A 24,054-nucleotide genomic window follows, 5' to 3' on the forward strand; every position below is an offset into this window, starting at 1 on the left:
ACCATCAAATTTAATACAGACTACTAATACCTTCTTTTGCAAAACTTAATCTTTTCGGTAGTCGGGATGCCAGATCAGGGCACACATAGAAAATGTTTCACTTCATATCATTGACCGCTGTATTTTCTAGATGATATCGAAAACAGTTACTCGACAAACCACGTCGCTATTTCCTGCGTGATCAGAGAAGGAAAAAAACAGGCAGGAACCCAGGCAGGAGTCCGTTCAAAGATCCGGCATTACATGAGGACAGTGGCAGTTTGCTTAACATGAACCTCAATTGCTAGATATCAAGTTTACGACAGCCTGTCTGTAAGGGGGATTTTCTCCTTGACCGAGCTGTCGATGCTTCGCGCTACCGGAGCATCAAATTCGAAATATCCCCGCATCCACAAAGGATAGGCTTTACTCCACCCAATAATCGGTACGGAAAGTCGTTTCGTTCGCGAAGAAGGTTTTTCGAAACCTGAAAAATCGTTCCGAGTTCATCTGCATGAACTACAAATCACCGTGCGATTACATCTACGGTAGATTTGACTTACCAGTAAAGATGGACGAAATGTACGTTGCGAATATGCAGGATATCGTCCCTACGAGCCCGTAGAAATACGGCGATATCGCAAATAGAGTCTGTCCAAGAAAACCTCTAAAGTAATATTGGATGTCAAGATGAGGAAATACAGTGGAGAGATAGCGTAGCGGTATAATCCACGTTCGCAACATCAATGGATTACGGGTTCGAGTCCAGCCGAGGTCGGCTCAAGAATTCCCCGGGGTGGTCAGTAACGAAGTACTTCTACATTTTTGAAGTACTCAAGTAGTTTTCCACTACTTGGGTATTTACTCAAGTAGATCTAATTTACCGGTACTTCTACTACGCAATATTTTGTGATCTACTTACTAACTTTTCGCTATTTTCAGTTTGTCAAGTAGAAGTAGTTTAATCCTTCCATCGGGAAGATAGCCTGAGGAATTTCGGGGCATTTTCACGGAGTTTCAACATTTAATTTTCACAAAAGTAAAGCCCAAAATTTTTGTCGCGCTTCGCGCACAGTGGATATGGAGTGACCAATATGATTTTACGAAAGTATCGGTGAATATAATTTAGGTAGCGGGTTGCGTGGTTCCGTTCACACCGTACTGTCGCCCATACGAAATAATTCATCTCAGTATGTATGGCCCATCATAACGTTTGAAACTGATGTTTTGCAATCTATCACTTACTTATCATATCGTAATCTAGCAGTCCATGGCGTGTCCTAATACGGAAAAGTGAACTCTGACTCTTTACAGTTTTAGACCTGTTTTAGCATACCACCTCTGAAACTTTCTGGACTCAAGATAAGAAATACATTTTCCGCTTTAAGAAGTAGTATTTATATTTCTCTTTCAATTCCGAGTATCATAGTTCGAGTTCTAATTGGTTTCAGTTCTTTTGTCTGGAGAACATACATGTTGAAGTATAAAAGCAAGTGTAGAAATGCCTTTGAAAGCTACACACTATGCCATTTTTACGCTCCATCATACTTTTCATTACCGTTTACTAATCGAGCAAAGTGTTTACACCGTATCCGATACAACTTCTCCGTATTATTCTTCGACTAAACTACGTGCCTTATAATATGGGGGAGGGCACCATACCGTGATATTTTCCAAATCGGACTGCTCGAGTAAACAGAGGATTAGTATTGCATTTTCACATCAATACCATCATTTTTATCCCATGATGCGGACGAATGCTTATGCTGTCGAAAATTGGATACCTCCTGGTATGCATCAATATGAATCAAGCTCTGCACCTTTCGCGTAGCTTAATTTGCAGCGTTTGACAATCCATGCGAACGAATTACGATCGTTTTCACAGCTACTTACTTACTTGAGTAGATTTAAAGTAAGTCAATTCTACTTCCACTTCAAGTAGTTTCAAATTGCTTATGGGATAAGCACTTTTTCTCGTACTTGAGTAGATTTTTTTCGTCACTACTACTTCTACTTCTATTTGAGTAGCTTTTTTGACTACTTTGATCACCTCTGAAAATTCCTAAGTGCTGAAGGTTTATCTAGGCTCCTCCTCGCCATCTCATCCGCGTAAGCGGTGTCCGAAAAAAGCCCAGAAGGGGCAGTGCCACAAGTCGGCCACTATGGAATCAAAAATAAGGAATATCGACCTGTTGTAAATGAGCATTGTAGTCGACAAACACCATGAATACAACAAAGAACAAGATGAGAAAATAATACATGTAGTCCTACTATAATCAAAGCTCGTGTTGTGGACAGAACTGGATTGACGATTAGAGATTGGATGTTCAAGGCTTAAGCCCAGTCCAAGTCACAAGTCAATATTATTTTTTTGTGTTCAGTCTAGTCTAGTGTAGTCACTTTCAATTCGTCGCCGAGTCAAGTCCCAGTCCATGTGATGATGCGGGGAGTAAAGTGCTAGTCATAGTACTGAGACTCAAGTGCTAGGTCAATGTTCGGTTCCAGTTCCAGTCAAGTTCAACTCATATTTTTACAATTGCACTTGGGTGGGATCGAAAACTCACATTCATAATATATTTATTTTCTCACTATTGACCAGAGGTGGTCAAAGTAGTCAACAAAGCTACTCAAGTAGAAGTGGAAGTAGCGAGGAAAATATCTACTCAAGGACGAGTAGAAGTACTTCTTCCATAAGTCACCTAAAACTACTTGAAGTAGAAGTAGAATTGACTGACTTTAAATCTACTCAAGTAAGAGTGTAGTTTTGAAAACAGTCTTAATTCGTTCACATGAACTGTCAAAAGCTGCAAATTGAGCTATATGCGGAAGGTGCAGAGAGCTTGATTCGTATTGATGCATTCCAGGAGGTATCAATTTTCGACAGAATAAGCATTCTTTCGCACCATGGGATGCAAATCATAGTATTGATCTGAAAATGCGATACTAACCCTTTGTTTACTAGAAGATCCCGTTTTAGGAATGTTATGGCATGGCGCCCGACTCCACATCATAAGGCCCCAAGTTCAGGCGAAAAGCAATACGAAGAAGTTCTATCGGATACGGTTTCAACACTTTGCGCGATTAGTATACGTTAATAACAAATATTGTGGATTGTAAAATTTATAATTAGTTGTGATTTCATGTTGCATAAATCTGCTTAAATATAATATTGTTCATGTCCATTTACCAAAACTTTTTGAGCTGACTTCGAGCCTTCAAAATTTTTACAGTGAAATTCCAGACATGTTCGGGAAATTCCGAACGTATGGCAACCCTATAACACCTCAAGTAGTTACAACGCAATATACGTAGCTGGAACAATGTTACCATAGTCTACCCTGATGATAAGAAAATTGGGACTTGTATTGCCGGAAAGGTACCATACTGAGACGCTGATCATTGTTGAGCCTGTCAGGGGCAATTGTAACACTCTGTTACTTTTGCCACGTTAAAATATCTTTTCCTCGCCGTCGCCTGGAAGCGTTCAAACTTCTCTTTCTTTAGTTTAATGCAATAAAATAATTTGTGCTCCAGTTTTCGTTGTTCATTTCGTTTGTTTTTAGTTATAAATAACACTGTTATAATAGCCCCGCATGGGCGTTACAATTGCCCCTAGGTACGGGGCGATCGTAACATTCGAGCAGCGATTTTCGCGACCCATAATTTCCATGATTGGTTGTTGATTGAATTCCATTTTTCTTCAATTATTGCTGTTGGCTCCTTTATATAAATCTTTGGAAATGAAATTTCATTGAGAAAACTCGTAATGTTGGAAAATACAAAAAGTGTTACAATTGTTCATGGTCTCCGCTACAACCCTAAAGCCTTACGGCCAACCAAATATCCAGGTCACAAATCTTCAGTTGTATTTTCATATAGATCAATCGATTATAAAACACTTGCCTTGAATTATATCCGAATTTGTTTGCTCGTTTATTATTCTCATCACAAGAAAACGTTTTGATTGCGACGATACAGCACGGAGTAGGCATCCAGCACTGTGAAGGTTAGTCCGCTTTGCCGTTTTAAAATAATGTTGGACTAGGGACTATAGGCCCAGGATTCGGAACCTGCATGTCATCATCATTGGTTAATTAGCAATTTTACCGGTTCAATACACCACAAAAATGCGATACAATGAAAAGGTGTCGAAGCGACTTGGGGTAGTCGATTGAATCCGACACCCACCTTGGCCTAGGCGATGTAAAGAGGAGGCATGCACACTGAATGAAAAGTAAAGAAGATAGTATAGAAAAAGGCAATGTCAGGGGCAAATGTGACCCCTAAAGAGAAATTGTGCGATCCGAGTAGAAGTGAAAATTTTGAATAACGTGTGTGTCATGAAATAAGTTCCTGATTTATTTTAACGTGGTACCCGTAAACCAGATGTCAATTGATTTTCCAATGTCCGCACCATGACACAATGTCCAGCAATTAGGGAGCCATTAGCGATGGGCAGCATTGACAAAGAATTGTCAAAACCCGATAGTGGCATTGCGTGCAAGCCACAGCGAATGGGGATTAAGATTCACAAATTCATCTTACATTTGCCCGTCTTGCCGTGGTGATTGTGCGGTCAGCAGTGCAGCAGTAGTGTAGTTGCTTGCGTATGTAATGTTCCCATCTTCGAGAAAAGTGCAATTGTCTGCAGATCGAGGTAGCGGCTGCCAACCGCTCTCATCAACCGGTACTACCATTGCAGAAATTGCTATCCACGATGCAAATAGGAATCCTGTACAGCTTCCAACTAGGACACTCTGAAATGTATATGCTGAGGAAAAAATATGTAGTTGGCTACTCTATCCGTGAACTTAACCCCATTATCCTATTTCAAAATCCTATAAATCCAACCATTGTGAGGAATGTTTTCACTACGTCAAAATGAATACAAATAGTCACGCCATTGTTGCGTCCCGTACACTACTATATATAACGTCGAGGTTGGGTAATTTGTCTGCCGCTGCATTAATGGATATACAGCATGCGTGATGCAGCTGATAAATAGGAGAGGAGAGCGTCGACGGTATCATATGTGTCAGTTAATTCTGATGCGGATCGACCTCACGCTCACGCGCATTTCGGCTACTTTTTGGCCATGTTCATGTTTCTCACATTGTTTCAAAGTGAATCAAGACCGAGATATCACCAGCAGAAAATTAAAACTTTACATCAAGTTATTCTCTAAAAATGTGTTGAATAGACATAAACTGTACTTTGATTCCACGGCGACGATATGACTTCGGAAAAACTTCTTCCGTTCCATTTTAAGACTTCCTTAACACTTATCTTAAAAATTTGTCAACCCCTGGTCTGAAACAATTTGTTTCAAATGCAGCCTCTATATTTATATTCTATACAATACGCTTACCTTATAATTAATCCACGGCATAAAAACGCCCATGATGAAGATTGCAACCGTCGGTCCCGCAAAAAGTCCACAAATAGTGAGCGCAATACCCAGAATATTTGATGACATCAGAGAGACCAAGTATGCCAATATCATCACCAATGTCCCGAAGAAGAACGCTGAAAAACGCTTTCAATTTCGAATGAATCCGTTGAAGGCACATTACCGCGCTATCATACTTGAAGCCTTGCTTATCCAGATGCTTTGATGCTGTGACATGTTCGGCCACCAGACGACAATGAAATCAGAATATGCCAAGGCAGATAATGCATTGATGCCCGAAGATACAGAGCTGCATGGAATAACACGAAATCAATGTAACTACGCATGTTCATGCTCATTATATACGCTCACTCTAGATAATCCCGTGGAATAAGCCGTTTATCGCATACCAGATATCACTATAGTATTTAATATACGCGACTGATGAATGCGCGCTTATATGATAAAGTGGATGTTTCGGCTTGCCACGTGTATCAGTTTGCCATAGTGGAACAGGGCCCAGTCATCCACAACATGGTTTAGCACGGATCTGTACCAAAGGCCTCGGAGCAGGAGCCCCGGAGCCGTTAATTTTCACCGCAGTCGGTGCTGCATGTAAAATTCAAATCCAGCCGGATCAGTATAGCTTGAATCAGTTGTCTGAAGAATAGCTCCGGTTCCGATGTCCTTAATAAGATGTTATTCAACTATTGTTAGCTTAATTCACATAATTCAACGGCAACCTTTCGCAGAATTAAAAACCGTTGCCCTTTTGGGTCGCTTTTTCAAACTATAACCACATTGGTGGAGATTTGATAGCAGAACAGTCACCTGTTCATAGATGTAGCGGATGATACTGAGTATTACTGACTCAATGGATAGTTTTACAATGGTGTTCAACGTAGCGGGAGCTGGAGCCGGTGGTTCCCAACGTCGCTGATATCGCCCCTCAGTGGGTTATTTTGAGAATCAATGTGGTAAAATACCAAAGGGGGCGATTGGGGAGCGATGGGTTGCGAAAATGTTAGAGCGTCCAGTGAGATACATTTTACTAGCATGGCCTAAAGTGCACTTGAAGACGGCTTATTCTGCATGTGACGCGAAAAGAAGGTCACCTCAACTGCAAATAGATGCGCAGACCGTATTTCCGAGCACCTATTCGGAAAAATGATGTTTTTTCGTCAATTCAAAAGCGATCAGAGTTAGGTGAATAAATGTCCTCATTTTTGGATCCATAGATATGGGGACGGTAAAAATTTTTCTCGAGGTGGATAAGGGGGCGATGAGTCGAAAAGGTTGGGAGCCACTGCTGTAAACCTTCATGATATCTACACAATATATGCAGATGTACAGACTTCTTGTCTGCTGTATCAGGCAAACTTTACCTTAAGGTTCCGCAAAATGCTGCTGAAACAAAGAGTCCAGCCATGCCAGGCATATTGCGGAATATGTTGACCGCCATGTACGGAACAATTTGGTCGCTCTTGGATACTTTCTTCGAAAGCAACGGATCGCATCCTTCATAGTACGCGTACACGGTCAAGCCAATCAGCGTGGCGAATATGTTCATCAAAGCCAACGGAATAAAACTCGATGCAACAGCTCTGGAATGCACGTGACAGTATTGTTTAGGAATGTTTAGGGAACATACTTATTTGACGCTTGAAGAGTATTCGATGAAATCCGATAAATATTCTCAGAGCCACTTTTGAATCATCGTTCTTTCGTATGATCATCAGTGAGTCCCTACTGCCCAGTATAGCTGCGATTCCAGGATTCACTGCTTAAATTTTTAGTTTGCCCACAACTAGGGCAGGGCACAATGATTCGATTACTCGAATCTGAATCCAGTATTAATTTTATTGATTCGAGTCGAGTAGTAAAAGACGATTTTTTCGAGTACTGAAATTATTCGCCTCTCGCAACTGAAAGTTAATTTACCAACGAGAATTATAGTTTAGATACTACTTTTCACTGAGGAAGCCTTGAAACCTTAAGTGGCCGTGTCGCAGCATACGAGAAATGGTACAAAGCTGCGAACGTTACTGGAAATAACACATTTCCGAAGTCATGATCATTCCACAACATTGTCACGAAGTGCAATGAAATCGGTTTGGTCGAAAAAACACCAAAGTATCTATAATGTGACGGAGAACAGGCATTATATTCTTTGTGGTGGCATAAAAGGTAAATACTTCAACTTTTACATAGTACGTGACGTCATAACGAGTGATACTCGAATACTCGACTCTACTCGAAGCGTATTACGTGATTCAGAATTGAATCACTCCGGTACTCGATTTTGCCCAGCCCTACCTAAAACACACTGCACACCAAATTTGGCTCAAATACAGCCTGTAGGAGCGGTCGCAGAGCCATTTAAAATTTTCGAATTTATCATGGAAAAAAAAACATTTCACATTTCACTGCCAACCCCATCAAATTATCGAGTTATCCACAGAAACCATGCAAAACAAATTTGACGCAATTCCAACCCATAGAAGCGAAGTTATTTGAGTTTTTCTTCAATAAATTAGCTGGGATTTTCCACCGTCAGTGCTATTTTTGCATATGCACACGTTTCAATTGCAATACCGTCTCTCCTACTCGTTGAAAGTGACCAGAAATTGCTATGCATCTAGGGTTGGATTATCCGGATAACGGTTAACCGGTTGAACGTTTTTTTATTATCCGATATCCGGATATAAATCTACCGGTTAACCGGATAAAATAGTATCGTTAATAATGTGTTTTAAACTTTTAGGAAGCTTCAATAAGTCGTATTATTAGTGTTTCGCGTGACCAGTTAGCGAGAAGCGTGTCGCCAATTAGCGGGATACGTCTATGCACAGTGTAACGCGACGGAATCTCCCGCTGAGAAGATCGCCACATTAGGTCATTGATTGCCGCGAACTCGGCTATCGTTGCTGACCTGGTTTTTCGAGTCTTCAACAAGCCTATTTTTCCGCTGGCAGAATCACCATCACTGGCCTACATAATCGCATCTGCATTGGCTTGGTGCTCACGATATTATCGTTGGCCTGCACAATCGCATCGCATCTGCAATAGGCATGGTACGAACGATATCATCGCTGGCGTAACCATAGTCTCGGGCCTGGCATGCGTTGGCTCCTACCTCTTGGTGGCTTGGAGACAATATGCCGCTGAGATTATTATGATCAGCGATTGTGATTAATGAGTGGCATTGCCAAACTGAATGACATCGAATGTTCGCATTCCGGAAACATGTTCGTGCGTGCAAGCGTAATTGATTTCCGCTGATACTAAATTCGAAAAAAAAAAGAAACCACCTCGTTTTATTTAAAACACCTCCCTTATTTTTCGGCTGGCTACGGGCCTGATCATGTGAATTTATCATGGAGGAATTAGAGCGAGCTATCATGTCGGCCGCAATTCCAGTATCAGCTACTCGTCCTTCCAGTAGTAGACACCTAAACAGAAGAATGGGCAAAAAGGAAGCGCTGCTTAACTATATTCAGCCTTGCTTACTATAATTCAGCCCATTTCGTGGAATCAGAAAGAGCATTTAATACGTGTGGACTCTTTGTTACAAAACTCCGGTCCCGGCTACAGGATGCCACTATTGATGTGGTGTGCTTAATAAGGAGGGAGCTGCAATTACACTGTGTAATGATTTTGCGATCCATTTTTCATGCAGACCTCGTGAAATCGATTATCTCACTTAGGATTCACTATCCGGTTAACCGGTTAGCTAAATTCCAAATATACGGATATATCCGTTATCCGGATAGTGAAAATTATTGATATCCGAACTAACCCTATATGCATCGTTCTTTTAGGCAACTTAACAATTTCTTGAGGTTGACAGTAAAGTCTGAAAACATGTTTTTTCGATTTTTTGCAGCCGATTCTACTGGTTGGAATTGAGCCAAATATGTTGTGAAGCGTTTTTAGGCAACCTATGAATTTACCGTAATCGGTCACTCACCGGAGTCCGAAAAAAAGTTATTTCGAACACACCTAGTGCCCGTAATCACATTACCACCGCATATCAAATAAAATAGGAATGACAAGATAGCGTAATGGTGAAGCGTCCGGCTGCTTGACCGGTAGGTCGTGCGTTCGATCCGCGGTCGGGTCCAGCCCAAAGACCTGATTAGTTACACTGCTATCCATGACTGCCCCCACTTGGCGCTCATGCATTACTTTGATAGCATGGAGGGGTGGTGCAAGACCTAGAAAGCCGTACAAGGCTATATGTGCACCTTCCTTGTCCAGCGGCATATGCACATCATGCACTCATCACTATATCATGAGTCGGTGTATATGCCGCAAAAAACATCAATGACAATAATAAATTACGTCATTTCCTTTCTATCGTTAGCCCCGGATCGCCCAGCTCGACTGAAGACACATTTTCCAAAACCAGCAATATTCAATTGGATAAGGTGCGTAAAACTATAAGATATGATATATGGCAGAGAGTGACTGACTCACATTCTAGCCTTTCGCACAGTCTCACAGGAAAGCCATCTCTGCACGAATGCCTGACTGCAGAGGAGCGCCTGATATGCGTTGATTGATATCCCGAATATCATGCTCCAAACGGTGTACTTTATTCTGGGATCTGGATCCGTTCTGTAAATACGTTAAACATTAGGTTACATGCGTCAAATCTGGTTAAATCAAGCGGGAAACAGTTGAGTTATTCTGATTATAGGCTGATGTGATCACTAACTACATCTTGCCGCAACCCTAACCGCCTTCCAGGGATCGGTACTAGGGTTGGATTATCCGGATAACGGTTAACCGGTTAACCGGCTAACCGCAGGTATTTTCACTATCTGATATCCGGATATTTTTCTGCCGGTTAACCGGATAAAAAAGAATCGTTGCTAATGGATTTTACACGTTTTAGTAAGCTTCAATAAGTCGTATTCAGTGTTGGCGCGGCCGATTAACGAGAAGCGTGTTGCCAATTAGCGAGATGCGTCTGTACACATCGCACAATGTAATGTGACGCGATCTCCTGCTGAGAAGATCGTTAAATTAGGTCATTGATTGCTGCGCACTCGGCTATCGTCTCTGGCCTGATTTATCGCGTCTTCAACAAGCCGATAGTTCCACTGGATTGAAGAATCGCATCTGCAATAGGCCATGTGCACTGTGCAGTGTACACACTATTCCATCGCTGGCCTGCACAATCGCATCTTCATTGGCTTGGTGCTCACGATATTATCGTTGACCTACACAATCGCATCTGCAATAGGCCTACGAACGATATAATCGCTGGCCTAACCATCTCGGACCCAGCATGCATTAGCTCCTATCTCTCGATGGCTTGTTGACGATATGCCGTTAAGTGTATTCTAATTGGTGATTCTGAGAGTGACACCGCGAAACTGAATGACATCGAATGTTCGCAAAAATGTGCGTGCGTGCAAGCGTAATTGATTTCCGCTGATGATTAATTCGAAAAAAAAAATCGAAACCCCCTGATTTTATTTCAATCCCCCTACATTTTCGGCTGGCTGCGTGCCTGATCACGTGAATTAGAGCGAGGTATCATGTCGACATCAATTCCAGTATCAGCTAGTCGTCCTTCTAGTACTCCAAACCTAAACATAAGGATGGTCAAAAGGATGTAAAGCCGTTGAAGTTTCCGGCGTACGACCTGCCAACCTTTTGACTCTATACGAAGCGCTGCTTTCTATTCAGCCCACTTCTGTGGAAGCTGAAAAAGCATTCAATGAACGTGGACTCTTTGTTACAAAATTCCGGTCCCGGCTACAGGATCCCACAATTGATGCATCTGTGCTTTAAAAAGAGGGCATTGCAGAAGCAGTGAACATTAAATTTGCGTGGTTTCTTGTATTCGCTCATACTGCGCGCGTAGGTAGGTAGGCCTACTCTACAATAACACTGTGTAATGATTTTGCGATCCGTTTTACATGCAGACCTAATGAAATCGATTGTCTCACTCGGCAGTTATTATCCGGTTAACCGGTTAGATAAATTCCAAAATATCCGGATATATCCGTTATCCGGATAGTGAAAATTATTGATATCCGAACTAACCCTAATCGGTACCGCCACTGGGTTTAATGACAGTATCAGGGTTATGATGGACAGCCAGCGGTAAGCAGACCTAATACCTATATGGTTACTATCACCTGTATTTCTGTACTTCAACATTTTTCATTCCCAAGGAGTGAGTATATCGTTTAAATATCTAAGCGCCAGCGCTTGGACGTGGGAATTTATTTATTAAAATGAGTAGGTCGTTTCCATTCTGCCGACTTGCCATGCTTGGACTTCTAGAGGTAATATACCAATACAAGTTGATTTCTATGATGTTTTGTCTTCAGAGTCTACCTGAAAAGAGTCATCCTCCCTCCACGTTGCATCGATTCTTCAACCGCGCGGAATCCTCCGAGGTAGCCGAGGGCTAGAATGAACATCGCGATCATTCCTGCTATCATCACAAACGCCTGTATTACGTCGGCCCAAATTACAGCTTTCATACCGCCCTGTATATAGAAAACATATAGTTGAAAAGACTATGGTGGACATTGGGTGATATGGGGGTCAATGCTTTGCTTACCAGGGAAGTGTATACGGTACAAGTTATGCTTGTCAAGGCGATGGTCCATCTGAGATCAAGTGGCGTGACTGTGTACAAGGCAAGAGCGGGCAGAAAAGTGGCTACGGCCATATATATGGTCTGTAAAGAAAGAGGATTAATTGTGAACAACAGTGAGCAACGAGCATCCACAACACTGATAGCTGGTAACTAACTCAGTGTTGTGGATGCTCATTGCTCAGTCATGACTGGAGCAAGACCTGGCTCGCATTTTTCAGTGATGCACTTGATTCGCGGATATGAGATCGAAGCTTGTATGACCATGAGCTTGGTATTCCTTTTAGCGAGTAGGCCTACTCGGGGCCTACTTCATTATAAAATCTGCTTCACATACTTGAATTGATTCTATCATGCAATAAAATATTTTAGATCAGCAAGTAGGGGATTCTCGCTGTATATATAGTCTATTTCTGTGATTGGTAGATAACTTTATCTTCGACGCTGTCACTCGTAATTGTTCGTATTCACACGTGAAAATATTTAATTCTCAATTTATAAGGCTTCGTTAGACTAATCTCATGGGAGGCGTCCGGTAGCGAGAAGCGACATCATGAACGATGGCTTTATGTCTCTTTCGCGAGCGTCGGCCTTCCCATATTGTAAACGTAATGTGACGCAAGTTACCGCGGGTCTCGGCACAGGTATCCAGCTCTCCTGCATGATTTAAATCGAGCGAATATAGTTTACAAGTTTATATTACTCTTCAACAGTAACGGGATTAAATTGTGCCTAACAGATGTGTAAATATAAGTGGTGGGAGTATTGCATCATATCAATTCGCTCCATTTTCTCGGGGTTTCGTATTCGATCCTCCATCTTGGAAATTCAAAACTGTAGATATACACAACTCATACATTCAATTACGCAGTTTAGCAGTTTGCTTAAGCGACGCAGCGCCTTTTTATTGTAATTGTTAACTCTATGGGCCGTATGCACCAACATTGAACACGTTCAAGTCTGATCGTCTGTTCGCTCGAACATAACTCAAACGGAACATCAGTTCAAAATTTCTCGCGATGCACCATCAATATTTAAACGCCGTTCAGACGAACTGATGATCATTGAGACGAGCTAGCGTTCAGTAAATAGATGCTCAATTTGTACCCTGAAAAGCTACTCAAGGCCGACGGAATAGTAAACAAAACAAGTTTTTTGTGGAACTCAGCGGTCGCTAGCGCGATGTCTATTTCAATGATGAGCAGCTGAGCGCATTAAAAAAACTCCGGCTATATATCTGTAACCATTTTCGAATCAAATACCATGGCTAGCTTTGCCATCATGCTTTCAGAGTTCCAAAATTTAGTCATGACTTTACTGGCGATGCCCTGCCAGGAGGTAAATTGAAGGACAGGGCGAAAATTTACAATATCCTGGCTTATGAATATATATTTGACACCACACTGTCTGTAAAAATCGAGGGGCCAATGGCGCTTTTCACCCGCTGTCTTCACCACGCACAACTTGTTCTGTATGTTCACAGTGCGGAATGTCACCTTTGCTGTTTTATCCACATTCGAATCTAAACCGAACGGAATGAGTGTCCTGTGCTCCCTTAATTCCTTGGGAGTACCTTACTGTCACCTTGGAAATCATCAGTGCTCCCCTAATCAATTGCGCAAAACTTGCCGAGATTCCACCATTACTGTGTTCTCTCAATAGCCCGACAATCCAATCCAACTACCATATCTGCACAGCATATATTCAACATTCTCAACTGATAAAGTAACACAAATCGACAGACTTATTTCATTGTTCATGATCATGTTGTATACTTGAACAGTTTGTGAAAAGAACTGAAATCCTTCAATTTGCATTTTTGTTGAGTAAATAGGAATCTCCAGGGTCTGGTCTTCATCATCACACAATAAATTATGATGATAGCCAAACACATGAAATGAAAATAGTCTACAAAGACAAACTCATCCAAGTAAAAACCTTTTCTTTCAATCATGAGTACTGCACAGTGTGCACACCTAACATTTTCTGCTAGACATGATAAAATACCATGCTATACATACCGAATTCTTTCAAGCATTATTGTCAGCACCTTGCTAGAGATAAAAGATTATTTGTCATGGTACATCCCTTGTCATAGTGCCAACCGAAGCATTTTTCAGAGTCGATCTAATCATTCACTATATTTTGATTGGTGGTATATTCATATTTTTGGCGAGTTGACTCAAGCATCAAACTTCGGAATGACGGTCAGTCAAAATCTAAAGAAATTGACTTTCGTACCAAGCTAGTTAGTCCCATCATTACACAGGCACAGTACATCAATATCAGAACGGACAACCTTCAGTTGCATGTTGAATTGTTGATGCTATTGTAGAAATTGAGATGAATGTGGTCCATGTTGATGTAGGCTACATTCCCCCAACATGGTACAATTCCAAATCGGTCATATTTGCACATTTCCATGACTGGTTTCTTGATTTCACGGTCCTACCACTCGACTATTCTTGTAGTCATTGACTTTTTGGGGAATTTGACACAGACAGCAAACTTTGTAATGATATTCAGCCCAAATCTCTAGCAATTGACGTTCGGCCCAGAGCAGTTTGTCGCCTCTTTGAGCAGTAAATCCATATCAGAATGGATGACCTTCAGTTGCATGTTGATGATATTGTAGAAATCGAGATGAATGTGGTCCATGTTGATGTAGGCTACCTTCCCCCGACATGATTCAATTCCAAATCAGTCATATTATGCACATTTCCATGACTGGTTTCTTGATTTCTCGGTCCTACCAGTAGAGTATTCTTGCAGTCATTTACTTTTTGGGAATTTGACTCAGACAGATAACTTTGTACTGATATTCAGCCCAAATCTCTAGCGATTGACATACTACTCAGGATAGTTAGGCCCCTCTTCTTTGCGAAGTACATCAAAATCGGAATCTATAACCTTGAGTTTGATGGTGATTCTTTTATATCTGTAAATGGGTCTTCTTCCAACATAATATTTTTGCATATTATGCACATTTTTGAGGATGGTCTCTTGGCCGACATCACTTGATAATGCCGGTACTCATTGACTGTGACCTATTCCGAGAATCTCCAGATTAGTGAAACGCTTTTTTGTAGTTATATTTCACTCATGTAACCTAAAACCTGTAAAATTACTATAATATAGAGATTTGCAAGACATGCGGCTCCAAAACCAACCTATCTACAGCCGACCGCGAGCGCAAATCACAGGACCACGATTCCTGACGTCTAGTACAAATCCATACAACTTCTGCTCCCACTACTCAATCGACAACCTACATCATTATCAAGCAAATCGACTTTCAGTTTTGTATTAGGTCCATTTTACTAAATTCCGTACTCATACTTCATACTAAACTTAAAACAGTTACATAAAAGAGGATTCAGCAATTCATGACATGCCGTGACATTGGCAGCCGGCAGCTACGTGCTTTCCATTTCGCCAATATGGAATCGGTGTCTCGTGTACATCAAAGATTCTACTAATACAAACAGGTGTGACGCTGAAAACCGTCTTGGTACACCAAATATATTACGCTAAACGTACCGGGATTCCAACCCGGTCATTTGGGCTATGATGACAATCTACTGTAATATCGGCTGTACTGGCATAGCTTCAATGATGGTGAAATATATCAAGCTTTATAGGGAAAACGCCTCATCCATTGCACCCCGTAGGGTACTTCAAAAACTGTACACTGTATACCTACAGACGTCAGACTTGGTCATAATTTCCATATATTTTTGACCCAAAGGTCTTTCATTCAAACCTACAAGGCACAAGACAAGAATATCACATCTTCATTACCAGTAACTTGAGGCAGGCATATGGATTTCCTGGTTCACCACTAAACTCGCTAATACCGGTATACCGATCAACTGTAAACTGTAATCCATTCGGCCTCACATTGATGAAACTGGGTTCGGAAACATATAAAATCTATTCCTACAGCTTAGAAAGTCTGCTAATTTACGGAAAGATAGAAAATAGTGCACCTACGTCTTCACCATGAACCAATTTACAGTCAACCAGTCGCGAAAAACAGGAGACCACGATCAGCGACAATCAAGCCAAAGCACTGATCTACGTTTTAAACAACCTCCCGCGGTTGTTTACTTTTCGATCAAATTCGGCGCGAGTGAACGCTAGATCATCGACGTTTCGGTGTTGGTGCTTTGGAAATATCTCCTGAACCCCTGTTTGAGCTCCAGTTTGGGTTCAAAACATGTTGGTGCATACGGCCCTATATATTGGTTTCTGGATTCATCATAAATGGCGACTCAATATGTGAAAAACGGACCTACCATGTTCAGTATCTCGAGTCCCGATACAATCCTTCTCACATATCTGTGAAAGCGCATTTCCAGATACTGAATGAAAGCGAAGCAATGATATTGTAAATGATCCGTAACTTAGATGGAAGACCGATCGTGCCTACCTCGAACACGCTTAGCACCTTTAGTCTATGAAACAGCGGAATGTGGTAAGCAATGGCGATAAAGTCAATGATAAGTACAACCAACGGGTGCCAGCCAAATGCGTTCCCATGAAGATATACATCAGCTGGAACGCCGATTACGGTTACCGCTGAAACGTAGGACACTGATATGGAGACAGCAACTGCTACCTGGAAAACCATGTTTCGAGTCAAGCAGGGGTTTTACCAACCTGTAGCCGTATGAAATTTTTTAAATATAAATCATCCAGAAGTCTACTCCATGATGACAAAAGAAAAGAAAAGAAGATTTAATAAAAATACTATTGCAGCAATAGGCTACTTCTTGATCTTGGGTTTACTTTCTTTTCTTAACATAACTAGGTAAATAATAATTAAATTGCCGAGCCATAGCTGTTGCCTTTCACATCAACATATCGTCGTGAATGTGGGTTACAGCAATGTCTTTGCCGAAGACAAAGGAGGCTATAGTTTCTTGGATATTCAATATGACACGCGGCTGCAGCTTACCGCCACCAAACCAGCAATTCAGTGTCAGAGCAAAAACAATAACTGATTATTGTAGGCTATACTTTTATTGAAATTGAAATTGACTCGACTCTGTGAAAGTGAAATTGACGTGTGACTCGGAACCTTGTGACCTAATGGTTACAACCCAGCCCCAGCCCTACTCAACATGTGTCGGAATAAAATAATGGTGATTCTAGCGACCCATTATTATTACCAGTGAGGTTGTACATTTTCAACCTTGGGAATGGTGATTCTCAGCCGCGCATTATTGAGTTGATGCGATGTGCTTCATTACCTTCATTGGCATGTTCGTCATTCATCCTATGGTTTTTATTGTTTTATTTTGAGTAAAAAACTCAAAATTAAAAGACATAATGATTTGAATTATTGCTTCGATTAAAAGCGATTTTAATGGGAGGCAAAACGATTGTTACCAGAACCCTATTGGCAGCACTATAAATATCACAACTAAGATCAAAATCAGCAGCATAACTAATTTCCAAGATACTTGTACATTCCGAACCGATTCCGGCCTGATCAAATGTCCGTCAATCGTTCGAACATGAAAATCCAAATTTCAGTCACGCACCATGCCCTCCCACATTTTCGTAGGTTGATAGTCTTCAAATCCATTAACAAGGGAGGACTATTGGATTATATATGAAGTCTTGGTGTTATCCATTCACTACACTATGTAGAACAAAATGTGCGTCGTCTTCCTTGCAGTCTCTAATTTTATGAATGCTACCAAATGTCATGAAACTTTACGCATGTACAATTGTAAATTGTGTACACTTCATATTGTTGACAAAAGAGTTATCGGCAGACTATATAGCAAGGGGTCAAACTGAGTTTGCGACTCTAGATCGGTTTTACTTGGTTGGAAATGGAGCCAATCATCTGTGACATCACATATCTATAAATATATATAACTAGACACCAGTATAGCAACAAATGAACAAATCATCCAAGCCGAGGCAGAAAAAAGTGAGCCCGAATTCTTATTTACCGCTGACCCAAAATAAAACTTGATGCTTTAGTAATCATGGGTTGAAGTAAAAAGGTTTCGATCCGCGAAAATCCATATTTTAACATGAAATAAGTTCTGGCAGATATGGACTGCATGCAATGCATCTGAGAAATGCTACCAGCTGACAGGATACATCCGCGAGCCTATGTAGGTTGCATTAGCACAGGATTAAATTGTCACGCAAAACTTCATTCGTGTACCTTGGATGTCATTGCTGAAGGACAGGCACTGTGAGTCATCAGAGTACTCACGGGGCCTACGATACTTAGGTATAAGTATCGTAGGCCCCGGTACTCATATATTCCAAAATTATGAATCCGGTGACCAACGATAACAGGCAAGAAAGATTTAATGGATTGTCATCTGGGCCGTGAGAGAGAGAGAGAGAGAGAGTCTTTATTTTCATCAAACCAAAATACATAACACACGGCAGTGGTGTTGGTACAGAAAATATGCATGCACAGTATTCGGTATTAGATAGGAATGATCGATAAGACCGTGAAGGTCATCTAGTCTGATCACACCAGCATCAAACAGGTACACTTGACTCTAAACAGTCTGGCTGTAAAAAATGTTACGGTAGTTAAAAAAAAAAATAGAAGAAAAATTAAACGGTGGTAGCAAATGATCAATGAAGCAATGTCTCGGCGAGGTAGGGCAACAGTGTTAGTGTAACGACAAGAGGTGATCAAGTAGGGCTTTTTTGAATCTATTATAGGGCAATTCACGGATATGTGGTGGTAATGCATTCCAGATGATAGGTCCCGAGTAGTCGATGGACCTCTTAGTTAGGTTGCTATTGGGTGGGGGTAAGTAGATATTTCCTTTAGACGAGGATCTCGTGTAATGGGAGTGGACATTTTTTAGCAGGCATGAAAAAGTCATCAAACACAGGAGGCAAACTATTGGAAAAATATTTGTGAATGACTTTTGATACTTCGAAGCGATATAGGTCGTCAACTTGCAAAATTCGGTGGATACGATAGTAAGGCGATAGTTTGGTACGTAAAGGTACAGATGAGATCAGCCGTATCGCACGGTTTTGCAGGGTTCGAATTCTGCACAGAAATATTGTGCATCACTTCCCCATACTACGATTCCATATTGCAGGTGAGAGTGGAAAAGAGAGAAATATATGGTTCGTAGTATTAATCTGGAAACCAAAGATTGCAGACGGGTCATCATTCCCACACACCGAGCTAGTTTTGATATTGTGCATTCAATATGCTGCTTCCAAGACATTTTGGCATCAATGGCGACACCGAGATATTTTGCTGAGTCACATATGGAGATTTGTTTATGATTGATGTTCACAGTGAAGCTATGATTGGCATTGTTTAAAAGGAGCATCTCGGTCTTATCTGCATTCAAACTTAGTTTGTTTGCTTGCAGCCATCTCGACACTTTTGGGAGTTCCCCTTTCACGGATGCATGCAAATCATGGACAGTGTTGTAGGTTATGAAGAGGTGAGTATCATCAGCAAATAGGGTTGTGCGGAATAAAGATGCATTAATAATGTCGTTAATATAAATGAGGAAAAAGTCGTGATCTGAACAGGTGGCCGCTACTCCAATTCACTGGAGTAATGGATACAATCACTGTGATCTCTGTCAAGATTGTGAAACGTATCAACTTCGTCCCGACCCGCGGCTTAATATATATATTGATATACTGACCGGCGATATTTTCCTCTCGCCAAAATAGTAATTTTCTGTTGACTTCTTCTTTCTGTCGCGGAAAGCAAAGATTCCTCCAACTCCAAGTGATAAAGCGATGAATCCTACATAAAGAGAAGTAATAAATGTAATATGAACAATCGTGAATACAACGATTCCCTGTACCATCTTTAAGGATCACTATTTCCCACGCTTTTAACGCGGCGTTCCGTGTTGTACGCGGTACCGTTAAGCACAGACCATCGCTTATAGTCGTTTTTAAGTGGATAGAGAGTTTGCCAGGAGGAACACTATTTGTTTTAAATTTTCTACGTCACTGCATCTTAAATTCACTGTTGAACTGTAATTCGATCACAGAAGGTGTAGCACTGAGGTCCTCGCGAAGTGGTTCATCAGGCCTTATCATTAAGCATAATGAAGATAAGACCTATAGGCTACTCACCTATATCTTACATTCCGTAATCTCCTTTAACGGGTCTCGATTACATTCAATAAATTTCCACGTACTAGTGGAATTTATTTGACATAATTTAATATGCGAAGATGGCGACTGCAAATGTAGGATGACTACGAGCATGGCCTACTAAAAACGTATTTGCTACAGCCAATATGTCCCATTAGTTCTCATAGATTGCCATCAGTATTTGAATTTCGCTATAAAGCTGGTAATGATTTATGCCTGATCAACAACTTACCAAAAAATAAGGCGAAGTCGAGCACTCCAAAATTCTCCTTCAAGCTTTCGACCATTTTGACACTGCAGCAAAATTTTTAACTTGAAATACGTTACTAACTGTCAATTCGCTAAGCTGCGACGAGGTACAAAATGATAACGAAAGGAACCAAAAAAAGGAGGACCCTCTGCAACGCTGATGAACAATGTCCTTAATCGGGACGATACCGACATCAGGACATTCTCGAAAGCAGCACTTTCACGCGAAATTTAATTTTTAATTGAAATATTTGATGCTCTCTTTTTTCGATCGATACTTCCATCACCTCGGTGATGGTGCTCTTAGTCTGAAATAAAACATAGCTAGAGCTACACCTATATATTAGGGACGGTGCGAACCCCTGAAACGTTCAGGTTCGTGTGAACGCGAACCTTTTTGAAAGGTTCTGTGTGAACGCGAACGTGAACCTTATGACGTCACGTGACGTCACATTGCTAATTCCAGCCCTACGTTTCAGTGAAGCGATATATTAATGTACACATTCATACCATATCGACGACTCGGTTCACATTATGCCACAATACTGAAGTACATGCTGACTTTTTAAACGTCACAAAATGTATCGACTGAAGCAATCAAATGCTATATTAATCCCAGAAAATCAATATCGTCTGTCGCTTAGCCAACAATTTTGACGAGGACTTGCAAGGGAATGTAAGCTACGCCTTAACGGTCGGGCCATACCGAACAGTGTATTCGGAGTCGGACTATTGCGACATTGATATTGCGCAGATGGATACCGAACGCCTGTTTGATTTTTTACAATGGACAACGACGTATTTTTTATATCAATTTCAATGATTGGTTGAATAATCATCATTCGAAGACTACTTACACGAAGTGTATTTCGTTCGTGGTGTTATGTGATCGCGGGTCAAGCTCACAGCAGAGCGTCACTTAATATTCACAGCCGGAAAGCTGAATATTTCAAGCAAACCTTTGTAACATAGCAAGTAAAGCTTTTGGAATTGGCAAGATGTGTGCTTATTGCTCGTTTAGTGATCCTGCCAGCGCTTTGCATAGTGGTTTGAAGCTGAAATGCAAACAATTTGAACCATAGATGTAATAATAACGTGATAAATTTTAATACATGAAAATGGTTCTCAGTGCCTAACCTACCAAGGTTCGTTTGTGTGCGTGAACCTCCCGATTTCTGAGGTTCACGCACAGAACGCGAACGTAAACCTCACGTTCACACCATCCCTACCATATATATAAAAGCAAGCATTGTGACATCGGTATAGCCTCAAGGTTGTAATACCCCTTGGTTACCATAAGTCTGCATTCATAATTAGTTTGCGCTTCATCACTCGCAACTGGAAGTATCGTCCTAAAAATTACATTTCAAAATTTGATACGAAGTATAGGAATTTCAAATCTCCCTCTAATATGAATGTGTGACACTAGGAACCTATTCTAATATTGAGTAGAAACATATGGATGTGTACGTTATGTTATCTGCGTGATAAGTGGAATACTGTTTATGAAATGGACCTATAGTATTTTCAAATCCAACTTCTGTTTGATTCCCGCCAACTCTCTGACTGCATAGGCTGGATTTTAAGAATTCTAGATTCAGCGTAGACCGCGTAGGTCAAGGGTAGGCAACCTACGGCCCGCGGGCCGGATCCGGCCCGCGACATCATAATTCGTTATCACAAGAATACGGCCCGCCGTTTCATAATGAGTTTCAATCTGCAGTGCATAGCACTGCTTGGAAAGAATGCGGCATATCTACGATATAGGTAGCCTACATGGTAGTCTACTGTTACGCCATAAAACGAAGGCGGTTGAAGTAGTAGGAGATGGAGATTGTCTGCAGAGTAGACTACATCAGTAGGCTACTTATCAATCGGGTGTATCTCGCAACCGAAGGTGTACCATACTTTTTAAAGGGTTTACCACTCTGATGGGGTGTGACAATAAAGGTGTCCTTCCTCTGCTTGCTGGAATCAATCAATCAATCGTTGAGTTATATTTTTCATCTGAACAAGTCATACAGAATGTGCAATGCGATAAGACACAATGCGATGTCATGAAAAGATAGGAGGAGGTCGAACGACACGCAGTTGCGATCCTATCATTCTAACATCCACCTCGGCCTAGAGTGCCCGATGTCACAGTTCTTTTCGATGTTGATCTTGTTGAAGCCGCGGCCCTTTCTACTAGTTCTTTCCGTACCTAGTGAGTGCTTTCTTTCTTCTCTCGCGTCTTTTTCTGGGCTTTTTTTGTCGTCGTAAGAACGACGACGGCGGGGGAAGAGGAGCCCAGATAAACCTCCGACGGGAATCGAGTCGGGCCGCCAGATTGGTAGGCGCTTATTATCGCCACTATAAGCTATGCCCCCCGCCAAATACGCTTGGAACATCTCAGACGCAATGACAAAATCTCAAAACGTACACTGTTTAATTACAAATGACTAGCCTCCGTAGGTTAGTTATTTATAGTTAAATTCAACAGAAGGCATTGTGCGCCAAGACAACAAACCTGAATAGTGTTTTGGCCACAATGATGAACTGTTTATATGATTTGGTCTTACAAACTGAATCACCAACATTTACGCCGGATAAATTAGAAGCAGAGAATTAATGTGGCGATGTCCTGTATATATGCTATGTTGGCGCATTAAGTCGAGCAGCTATGCTTGCACGAGTGTACGAACCGAGAAATGAAATAGAAAGTCTCCTCGAAAATATGAATATCGCCGACTCATAATCTTGTAATCGAAAATGGTTATCTAATCTTGCTTTCTTTGTACATTTAACGTCACATCTGAACAAATTAAATTTGCAACTTCGGGGGAAAACAGCTGAATACATGAGATGTTGAGGCGCATTCGAAACAAATCTGCGACCCTGGGAATGTCAACAATACAAAGAAATTATGCTCACGTTCCTATACTGGAGGAGAGAAAGCCTAGTACCAACACTGCATTTGTAACTGTGATATGAAATTTAATTACTGAATATTCACCCGCTTTTCCTAAATTCCTTCTCTATAAAATAAATTCCGACTATTCAGTAGTCCGTTTAATGTGGACGCCAATACCATTTCCTGAAAATTTCAAATGGGCCGTTTTGAAATGCGATGCAGTTGAATTGGATGACAAATTTCATACAAAGAGCATATCGCTGCATGACTTTACAAAGAGTGCCTTATTGAAATTGGTCTTTATCCCAGCTTGACCAACAATGCAAAAGAGATTGCATCGATATTTGGTAGCACGTACGTATGTAAACAATATCACAAATCAAGCTGCGTCAATTGTCACATTTATTCTGCGTTGTTGAAGTGTAAATAAATGTGTTTTGTTAATGGTATGATTGAGATTGCAGCAATGTAGGATAATATACCGAAGTGAGCATAAAATATTGTATTATAAAAATTCCGGCCCGCGAAAAAGTTGTACACTCGAAATTTGGCCCGTGACTACCAAAAGGTTGCCGACCCCTGGCGTAGGTCATGGCCCGTATTCAAGGTTACTCGGAGCTCAAACTCATTTTGCGTCAACAATGCGTAAGAATCGGTATTCATAAAGCGAAGCGAGAGAACGAGTGTGAGTTCGCCCGAGGTCGTGTCTAACGCTCTCGCAAGCTGTACTTTTGCGGTTATGGCATGCAATCGTGGTGAGGTTGGAGTCGACCCAAAATGCGGCGTTTGAGC

General features: G+C 41.2%; 1 protein-coding gene across 1 annotated transcript; it reads right to left on the bottom strand.

The window, feature by feature from the left end:
- Window positions 1-86: 86 nt before the first annotated feature.
- Window positions 87-21,385, bottom strand: LOC145450914 (sodium-coupled monocarboxylate transporter 2-like). Its single transcript, XM_080329409.1, has 13 exons — window positions 20,353-21,385; window positions 19,658-19,761; window positions 16,423-16,611; window positions 16,289-16,354; window positions 11,955-12,074; window positions 11,726-11,880; window positions 9,848-9,988; window positions 6,754-6,972; window positions 5,566-5,678; window positions 5,348-5,505; window positions 4,525-4,736; window positions 543-646; window positions 87-466 (listed from the first exon to the last, which is right to left on the bottom strand). The coding sequence occupies exons 1-13, from the start codon at window positions 20,405-20,407 to the stop codon at window positions 297-299; spliced, it is 1,806 nt and encodes a 601-aa protein (XP_080185535.1). The 5' UTR covers window positions 20,408-21,385; the 3' UTR covers window positions 87-296.
- Between the last annotated feature and the right edge of the window lie 2,669 nt (window positions 21,386-24,054).

Source organism: Botryllus schlosseri, chromosome 11, assembly GCF_051294905.1.
Source record: "Botryllus schlosseri isolate E-star chromosome 11, Bs_hap1, whole genome shotgun sequence".
Lineage (NCBI taxonomy): Eukaryota > Metazoa > Chordata > Ascidiacea > Stolidobranchia > Styelidae > Botryllus > Botryllus schlosseri.